Genomic DNA, 10,425 nt, shown 5'->3' on the forward strand with positions numbered 1-10,425 from the left:
GTTCAGGGGTGATTTACCTATGTTCTTTATGGCATTGTGGACATATTGGTATATTTCAAACATTTGACGCTTTTTAGTATTTTTTAATGATATTTCAGAAAAGCTACTAAAATAAAATAATCATGTACATAAATAAATCAAGAAACTTGACTTTGAAACAAAGGAAAGACCCAGTAGCAGCTAGGAGCCACTGCTTTGAATGACGTTCGTTTGTTGAGGTCGGGGAGGGGAGGGGGTTGTTTCTGTGAGCCGAGGATGGTTACCGGAAACTACAGAAGGGAGGGGTTAATTGATGGAATGACAGGAGGAGCATGGCAGCATGTTAAGAGCCCAAGGCCAAATGATGCAGCCTGGACTATGAGGAAGAGAACGGGACATAAAGAGAGGCATACTGGGCACACCCTCCCTGGACTTCATTTTGCAAACGCTGCAGGGAAAAGTTCTTGTTCTCAAGCACCATCAGTATAAAGTAAGTTAATCAGATTCCCACAGAGCCCCCTGATCTAAAGAGGTGTCCCCCTTAGGCTTACTTTCTCCCCAGATGCAGCCACTCCAGCTAAATCCAGGTTTTAACCGATGTGAATCTCTGATTCACTGCAAAAATAAGATTACTTTATTGAACAGCAAGCGTGTGCCTTCCTCCTTATCAGAAGGGCCGAGTTGGATGCTTGGCTCTTTTATCAAAGGTCCTCATGTGGACCCACGAGCAGCCCTGACAGCCCGGTGTTTATAACCCTGGTGCAGGTTTTGGAGATATGGAAAGGGTAGCCGTCTAGCAGCGAGGGATGTTGGTGTTCAAAATTATCATTTGATCATACACTGTGTGTGTGTGTGTGTGTGTGTGTGTGTGTGTGTGTGTGTGTGTGTGTGCAAACGATAATTTAGCATGTTTAAACAACACACAAAGTGGCACTTGAATTAAATCATTTATTTTAGCTTTAAAATAACGCATAAACTCCACTTTAGCAACGTACCGTTTTTACTTAGATTCAGACTTCCAAGGGGCACTAACTCAAGCGTACCGTGTAAAATGCCCATCTTGTAAGAATAATTTCAATATCGTTCATATTTATTCAACAGGTTTAACGCGATGGGCACACTGATAAAATTGGTCTTTTAATCTGGTTCATTTCAATCCGAAAGCATGTACTCATTCAGATGTTAACAAAGCATACTCAGGACTTCACAAGACTAGCGGACAGGGGCGCGGGGGTCTGAGGTGGGTCTGCTCCTCCAACCACTGCCACTTTCCAAAGTAGCCCTGGAACCACTGCAGCCCCTTGGACCTCGGGCTTCCAGCGGCGGCCTCTGGGGAGTTTCTGGCTATGACTGGGTCTGACTCTCAGAGTTGGGGCGAGTGCAGGGGGAGGGGTCTACCTTTTGGGGAGACTAGGGCAGTAAGTCCAAGGAAGCCGCTGGGGACCCTGCAGCACGGGACTCGGGGATCCGCTACCACTTGCTCCGGGAGCGGGAAAAACCTCACCTCGCTCGGCTGCCTCCCCCCGCAGTGCGCACATTTGTCGTGCGGACCCCAGAGATGCTCTCCAAGTACAGGATTCCGGTCCCTACAGACCCGCGCACAGAGGGCTGGCAATTGCCGCGACAGGCGACGGAGAACGTCCCCGTTGCGCCCATCTCTGGCGGGACTCGACGGGGAGAAGGAGAGCGGGCGCCAAGGGATCCTGGCTCTTGGCTGCTCCCTTTTCCCCGCCGAGAGTTGGTGTGTGGGTGGCTACAGACGCCAGCCACTTGAGCGGCTGTGGCTCCAGCCTCCTCCCCCGCTGGTGGGGGCGGGAAGTGGTGGTGGGAGTCACCCAGGCGTGACTGCCCCGAGGCCCCTCCTGCCGCGGCGAGGGCGCTCCATAAAAGCCTGCTGGCGACGGCTCTCCGCATCCCATCGGTGGCTCTCATCCCTCACGGAGGCGCCCACAGCAGAGCACTCGCCGCGCAGAGACGCCAGCCCGCCCGCCACGGTGAGTGCCAGGACACTGGGACAGAAGCACGGGCTCTCAGACGCCCGTGAACTTGCCCCGCAGCGGGTCCTCTGAGCCGGCTGCCAGCTTCACACCCAGCCCTTCTTGGCGGCTAAATTCCACTTACCAACTCTGGTCAGACTGTCCACCTGCCCTTCCCCGGGACTCCACTGGCTGGGCGTCCCCCTCCATCCCTTTTATCTTTTGAGGGTATGGAGAAGAACGTGGGGGCTCCTATCCCAGGGAAGGGACTTTTTGCGGGGCGGGTGCAACCAGGAACCCAGATGGCCTGCGCTTAGGTTTCCCAAGTACTGGCCCTGGTGTCGGGAGCCCGGCTCCCTGTAACCTCCAGGATTCGAACTGAGCCTGTGAGGCCCCCTTTCCAAGCCCTGTTCCCACACCCTGGGGATCTGACTGTCACAGCGCCTGTCGCCAAAGAGATCAAAAGTGACCCAGAAGAAAGTTTTCTCCTCCAAGGGTGATTTAGGAAGGAGAGGAGAAAAGTGGTCATTCTTTAGAGGGCAGAACTTAAAGTTCTGTCCTACAAGCACCTGAACTAGAGGACCTCTGTCCTCTGCCTCTCACCGGGCGAGTTGGAGGGAAGTTTCATGGAATATGGGGGCAGAGCGGAGGGACCGGGTCAGGGAACGTGGTCCAGGAAAGCAGTGGCGCGTGCCAAAGCAGGGCTTCTTTCTGGGGTCTGGGATGGAAAAGGAGGAGAGTGGAGAGTGATAATGGGAATTGGGACACAGGCGAGCATCCTTGGCATTCCGAAGTCTGAGCCTTTTGTACCCGCAGATGCTAGGTAGCAAGCGAATGGGGCTGTGTGGACTGACCCTCGCTCTGTCCCTGCTTGTCTGTTTGGGCGTGCTGGCTGAGGGATACCCCTCCAAGCCCGACAATCCCGGCGAGGATGCACCAGCGGAGGACATGGCCAGATACTACTCGGCTCTACGACACTACATCAATCTGATCACCAGGCAGAGGTGGGTGCATCCGCCGGCTGGTACCTGGAGCTCCAGGCCAGAACAACTGAGCATCTGGGGACCTTAAACAACAAGGATGATTTCTTTTTTTTTCTAGTTCTGTCCCAGGGTAGGGCAAGATCGGTCATAAATTCAGCTCTAGATAAATGCGTGAGCATGGAACACACTACACAAACTGGATACTTTCTCTTTGTCACTATAAGTCCTGAGCCCAAGACTCAGTGCCTCTGGGTTGTGTGTCTGTCTCCCCCCCACCTCTCCCGGCCCCCCCCCCCCCCCCCCCCCGGCTTTACATCAGTTGGGGACCTATCCAGCACCCTCCTTGGAAGAGAGCCTGCCCCTGCCGCAGGTGTTCAGCTGGCTAGCTGGATAATGGTGTAGGGAGAAGAAGGAACCTCACCCAGAGTAAACAACCATCACCCAAAACACCAAGGACACAGCCCAGCTGTCAAAAAGGTGGTTGAGACCTTCCATCCTGCCCTGGGCAAACTGAGTGGCAGCCTTTGGGGAAAAAACAAACTGAACCTCGGTTCTATCTCAGCCCCACAACAAGAATTCCTAGGCGGTCTTAAAAAGCCGACTTTCCCTATTTTATAGCAACTGAGTTCTGAAAAGAAAGTGTTTGGATTTTTGCCTTATTAAGAAGCAAAACAAAGCAAAAGCCTTCAGATTAGTAACTCTAGTGGATATATCTCTGACTGCCTGGGACCTGAGAGACGGTGAACTTTATTTTTAATGCCCAGAAAGTAACCAAGTCAAATCCAAGCTACCTTAAAAACAATATGGGACTTAGCTTGCAAAACCGGTGGATTTTAGTTCTAAATAATTTAACAACACATTTTAATTACTGAGAACCTTGAAGAACTATACAGGCAAGCCCTTTGGAAGCATTAATGTTCTTTACTTAGCATGTTTCAATTATGTGTGGTAAATTACCAGAGGACTGTTAGGTGGGATACAAAGTGGGTCATGCTTCTGAAACAACTGCCTACTCTTAATTTCACCAGAAAGGTATACGACATTCTGGAAGCCTTCTGGGGAAAACAATCCCAATGCATACAGAATCACTTAAGTACTACTGACTCATAATCTTTTGAGATCTGATAATTCTGACTAGCAAAAAGCAATTGTGTTTTTGAGCTCCATAGACTTCCTAGAAAGTCAGTGATTTCAATTTTTTTAAATTCCATACAGCTCAAAGAAAAAAAATTACACAATTGGTATGATGCCATGTTTAAAAAAAACTTTATTTAGATACAACATATAGAACTACGTTTCTTGGTAAAGATTGCTGCTCTCTAGCTTTGCTACACTGCATAGAAGGATCCCACTTCATGTTTTCCCAGCCATCTCATTCAGTCTTTTCCTCAAAACTCTGAAGTGAATTTAACTGTCTCTGCTTTGCAGCTCATAAACCTAAGGGCATTTCAAGAAAGCTTTCTTAGAGTTATAGAATGGGACCCTCCACTGAGTTTCCTGGCATGGGGCCACACCATCACATTCAATGTAATTTCTGTTATCTTTAAGGGAAAAAATAGGGATGGGGGTTTGCAACGTCGTGGGAAGAGAATCAGGTTGGATGGGAGTGAGCTGGCCACTAAGGCCTTTTCTTCTATCATCTTGGTAATAAAGCTACTCCCTGGAAACTATTAGAAGCTCCATTGTGCACTCATGGACTTCCCCCCAAAGATTGACAGGCAGAAGCCCACGCCTTTGAAATCCACCATGGCATTTGTGACTGCTTTATCTGTATTATTCTCTTCCTTCCTCCTACCAGTCCTGTTGGTAGCTGTTTGCCCATGGCTGTGCGTGCTGCTGATTCATGGTTTCTGCAGGCCAGATTTCTTATGCTAGTCTGTGGATCTATCACATCTTGTTAATATGGTTCCTTAGAATAGTGGTTTTCAGCTGGGGAAGGGCATGGATTTTATACTCCCTAGGACATTGGGCAACGTTGGGGGAGACTGTTTGGCACAACCAGAGTGAGTGCTACTGGTATCTAGGGTGGAGCCCACAGGGATGCTGTTAAACATCCCAGGATGCCCAGCCCAGCTCCCCATCCCCTACATCCCCCCCCCTTTAAGAATCCTCTTCCCCCAAGTGTTAGTACAGCAGCAGTTGAGAAGTGCACCCTGAGATTGGTGTTTCTCCACCCTCGCTTTGAGTGACAATCACATGGAGAAATTAAAACAGAATGACTTGGCCTCCACTTTCACCGACTAAATCAAGTCCTCTGAGATGGGATCTGGGCTTTCTGGTGTCCTTAAAAGCGCACCAGGTGAGTTCAAGGCGAAGCCAAGTTTGAGAATCTTTGCCTTAGAAACTCTTCAGAAGCTTGCTTATTACAGAGAGGACTGATAATCCACAATTAATTAGAGAAAAAAGAGCCCTGAGCCTGGCCACCCTGCAATCTATGACCAGGCAGAAGCTGTCACAACACTGGTAGATTTTTGACTGGAAAAGGGTTGGGGCTGGGGAGATCCAGCCCTTTTGCTCACTGGAGCATGACAAGGGTGAATGAATTCAGCTTCGCTGCCCAAAGTGTGAGAATTAGCAAGATCGACTGAAGGGCAGAATGGCCAAGTGCAAGCCACTGCCTCTGGTGGATGGTAACTAATGATGGGAGAGAGAGCAGGGGTGAGGAAGAGAGAGCAGGGGCGGGGAAGAGAGAGCAGGGGTGAGGAAGAGAGAGCAGGGTGAGGAAGAGAGAGCAGGGTGAGGAAGAGAGAGCAAGGTGAGGAAGAGAGAGCAGGAGTGAGGAAGAGAGAGCAGGAGTGAGGAAAAGAAAGCAGGGTGAGGAAGAGAGAGCAGGGGTGAGGAAGAGAGAGCAGGGTGAGGAAGAGAGAGCAGGGGTGGGGGAGAGAGAGCAGGGTGAGGAAGAGAGCAGGGGTGGGGGAGAGAGAGCAGGGTGAGGAAGAGAGCAGGGTGAGGAAGAGAGAGTTGTTTCACTTTTGCTTCCCTTGCAAAGGAGTGATAAGAAGTCTCACCAAAGCATTTGAATTTAGTTGTGCTGGGTCAGCACTTAGAAAAACATCTGTCAGCTTTGTCCAGCTGTTCTACCTATTTGTTAATCCATCCAGGCCAGGCAAAGTGTTCATTTGGACATGGCGTGGCTGTTGGTGTTCATGCCTTTTCTGAGAAAGGGGAAAGTCATATAATTTGCTATCAACTTGTCAAACCCTTTAGCAGTTTTCTGAAGCAGGTAATCTATTTTACCTTTAGAGATAAATGTAACCCCACGTTCATACATTGTCCTTACCATCTCCTACTGTAGGCAGAGGAGAAGGGCCCACAGAAATACTCCTGTGGGCCAGCAGGACATCTTCACACTTCAGGGAAGGCATTTGTGCCTCCAACAGATGGGGAAAATAAGACCAGGGTATGTTAGGAGCTGTGAGGAAGGAGCAATGGTGATGGAGCTGTGAGGAAGCAGTGTGATGATGGAGCTGTGAGGAAGGAGCAGGGTGATGGGGGTGTAAGGAAGGAGCAGGAAGGATGGACAGACACACTTGGGCAGCAGCCACACACATTAGTGCGATGCTTTGTCTCTCCAGCACAGCTTCACATCAGTTCTCCACAGACACAGATTTAACCAGGGCTCATGACTCGATTTCAGTTTAACAAATGCACAAATAGATTCAAAGACACAGGTGGGCCTCAAGCATCATTATTCTGGGACTCTTTCTGTGATGCTATATTTTCTTCTAGTTAAGATTTAAACTGTTGTGAATCATCAGAACTATAGCTAATCAACTGATTGTGAAAACATTTTAATATGTTTTAGTGTTTTTAATTTCATGAAGTTGTAAAAAATTATCTCTCCTACATACAAGGAACATTATATACACTAAGCTTGTTGTGTACTTATAGTTGTATTTATATATTTAGGAATATAACCCCCCCACACACACACACGTAATAACAATTAGGGAAAAGGAGTCCATGAATTTGAAATAGAACTGGAGAAGGCTACAGGGGAGGGTTCATAGCGAGACAAAGAAAGGGGTAAATGCTGTAATTATGGTATAGTTGCAAAAATAAAATATTTGTGAAGTACTTTAGAAAATTAAATATATATATAACTTTTAAATTGTATTTCTTTATTGTTTGGGATGAGAGAGGAAATTTGTGTTGGTGTTGGTGGATGCATGCAGACATCTGCACGTGAAAGTCAGAGGGTAATTTTCCATAGTCGGCTCTCGATTTCCTCTTTGGGTTCTGGGGATTGAACCCAGGTGATGAGGCTCGCATGGCAAACACTTTTCCATCTCAGCAGCTTGTGTATGAACAAGCATATGTATATGTGTGCATGTGTATAGTGTTATGACAGTTCCTGACGACATATGCTTCACACTCTGAGAATACTCATTAGCAGATGGACCGACACTCTCTTCCTCTCTCCTCACGGTCTCTATAGCTACCCTCAGCTCACTTTATAAAACTTTGATTTTACTTTCTTGTTTCAGATATGGCAAGAGATCCAGCCCTGAGACACTGATTTCAGACCTCTTAATGAGAGAAAGCACAGAAAACATCCCCAGAACAAGGTACAGCAAGGCTTGGGATGGAGACATTGCTACAGAGCTTGGGGTACCAGGGGAGGTGAGCTGAAGAAGTTGGGAGTCCATGTGAACATTAGGATGGAAGAATCCAGAAAAGAGGGATTAGGGCAGAGATGGGGGTGGAAAACTGTATAGAAAAGACCTTGCTTTTCATGTATTCACTGGCAAATCTCAACTTCCCGGGCATATTGCTTTCTAATGAATATTATTTAGTGTTCCTTCCTAAATATGACTTTTAGCTTGAAATGATACTCTATAGAATGTCTTGCCTTGTTAGAAGTAAGGGAACGTAGAGCAAGCCCACAGCTTCAAATTGAAATGACCAGTCATCTATTTGGGCGGAACAATCTAGTTTTTATACATTGGGTGGCATGCCCAAATGTTCTAGAGCCTGCATCCATCATGTGTTTGATTCTGCCTTTCCTGGCTTTACTGGAGATAAGTCAGATGCTCCTGGCTACTTTTTGATATATTTTGGTTCGATACAGTGATTTGTTCTATTCAAAGAATCACTGTTGGGTAACGTATTATCCTTAGGTGCATATCTGTAGTTTGGAACCTTTCTTGGAGTACGTGTAGGTCTTGAGACAGGTGTCTGCCCAAATCTAAGGGCTCACCATTGGGCTAAGCAGGTGGCTCCTGGACAAAAAAGCGGTACTGCTAAATGAGGCAGAATCTGCCCCCACTTTCCTAACCCCGAAACTGCTCTGTGGACCTTGCCTCCTGCAAGATCTCAACACACATTCTTATGTATCCCTAGTAGCTAGCTATCTCCCCTAATGCCCAGAACTCTACACCATCAGAAGCCATGTTCCCCAGAAGGGGTCACCAGTGTGCTTGCTCAGTGAGTATGACTGGAGGGTTCCTCTGCATGGAAGTTCTCCATGGAGAACCCATGGTGACAGAAGGACCACCCACCCTCCCTCAATGCTCTTTCAGTTCTCTTAGGAAACAACCGGCCAGATGATTTCTCTGAGGCAAACAATCATTTGAACTGGAATAAAGTTCAGGGCTTCTGTCCCTGGAAGCATCACCCTAGACTTGAGCAGTGAATTCGAGGAATGGTAGGAAATTCATAAGCCTTGTTTTTGAGACTAAGCAATAAGCATCTTTTCATGTCTCATTGATATGCATGGGATATTCGTCACAGTAGAAGTTTAGGGCAGGCTATGTATACTTATTATTCTTCTGGAAATAATGATCCAGACCTACTTAGAACTCCACGGCCTGCACAGTTAGTGTAGGAAATAAAGTTAATTGCACCCTGACTGACAGACTCAGTCATGTGCAATTAGAAGGAGACCAAAGTTGATAGCCTTGGAGTTGCCTGTGAATGCTGTTTTATTAAAGGGGGCCCTTTATAGTCTAATAAATAGCGTCTCGCTCCATCAGAAAGGCTTGCTGGAAAACAACCGTAGCATATTCAGAGTTGAGTCACACTAACCTTCTTGTTAGAGTTTCACGTGATTCCTAGAGTTTTGATCTTCAGAAATACGGTGGAGTCCCTCGGCTCCTTTGATAAGTACAGAGCCTTCTAAGTACTCTCTTAGAGACTCCAGTTCCCATGGGCAAAAGCTGATGAACTGGATCTTCATTATGCTGCTGTTCCATGTGGCTTCTTCTTTTCAGTGCCAACAGGAGGCTTCATAACAGCTTCTGATCATTGTGCAGCTCGGGACGGAGTGTCTCACTCTTGTAGGACCCCAGGGAGCTGCGGCAGTTGCTTCTTCATGATTTTCTTCTTGTGTTTTACAGGCTTGAAGACCCTTCCATGTGGTGATGGGACATGAAACTCCCTCTCCTGACTCTTCCTGTTTTCCACCCACATCTCATCTCATCCTGTGATACCCGTCTGCCTGTCCCACCAATGCATGCGGCCACCAGGCTGGATTCTGCATCATTTCCCTTATTGTCTCTGTATATATGTGTGTTTAAATAAAGTATCATGCATTCAAAATTGCCTTCTCCTCAGTGACTAATCTGTTATCACAATAGAAAGAATTAAATTATAATCAGTCTCAGGCAACAGATTCAGAGTTTGTTTCACCAATATTGAAGCAATGGCCACGAAGAGGAAATGGTGCTGGTGTCCTTGGAAGAATTTGTCTCAGAACTTTGTCAATGTGTCTCATATCTCTCTGTCTAACACAGCGGTCATGAGTGGCTGACTGAACACCCGATGTGACTAATGTAAATAAGGAGTGGAGATTTCCATCCCGTGTCATTTAAATTCATTTGAATAGGCATGTATTGCTGGTGGCTGCCACATCACATCCAACAGCTAAAGTCTATGCATGATTTGAGGTCACCCTTTGAATATGAGTAAGAATCACACTGGGCAGGATGATCACCTCACACAACACGGGCATGTTAATTAACTTAGCTGAAACATCATTCAACTTCCTCCTTCAAGCACTGATTTGCATGGGCTTAGTTTAAAATTAATGCTGCTCAATTCTTAAATGTACTCATAATCAAAGAAAATGGGCCTTCCTTATCCCACAGTGGTGTTTTGTTCTACCCTGTAAATCATATGTGATATCTTTAAATTGCTAGCAAATACCCAATAATAATGTTTAATAACAGAGGCAAATGCAAAGAAAACAAACAGATTTTAGGTGATTTTTTTTTTTTTATCATTTTGCCAATATCGTAGAAGGTACTTATAAAAACTAAATTGACCATGGTGTCTCTATGGAATCATTGGCCCATCACTGACTGTAATATATGACACATGACTGTCTGTTATTTTCCGTACATAAGTAATTTTCACATTTCCACAGCCAGTGAAGCCAGTGATGCTATTTGCGAGTCTCCTTCATAAAAATTGTCCTGTAATTTCTAAAAAGTCCTCATTATTTTTCTTTGTTCCTTTAAATACTGATATGCAAGGAAGGTGTTTTA

General features: G+C 46.5%; 1 protein-coding gene across 1 annotated transcript; it reads left to right on the forward strand.

Annotated features, from left to right (window-relative positions):
* Positions 1-1,824: 1,824 nt before the first annotated feature.
* Npy (neuropeptide Y) lies at positions 1,825-9,478 on the forward strand. Its single transcript, XM_006990095.4, has 4 exons — positions 1,825-1,973; positions 2,772-2,959; positions 7,426-7,506; positions 9,277-9,478. Exons 2-4 carry the CDS (start codon positions 2,772-2,774, stop codon positions 9,299-9,301), a joined length of 294 nt encoding a protein of 97 aa, XP_006990157.2. The 5' UTR covers positions 1,825-1,973; the 3' UTR covers positions 9,302-9,478.
* Positions 9,479-10,425: the final 947 nt, after the last annotated feature.

The sequence above is a fragment of the Peromyscus maniculatus genome, chromosome 3 (assembly GCF_049852395.1).
Source record: "Peromyscus maniculatus bairdii isolate BWxNUB_F1_BW_parent chromosome 3, HU_Pman_BW_mat_3.1, whole genome shotgun sequence".
Taxonomy (NCBI): domain Eukaryota; kingdom Metazoa; phylum Chordata; class Mammalia; order Rodentia; family Cricetidae; genus Peromyscus; species Peromyscus maniculatus.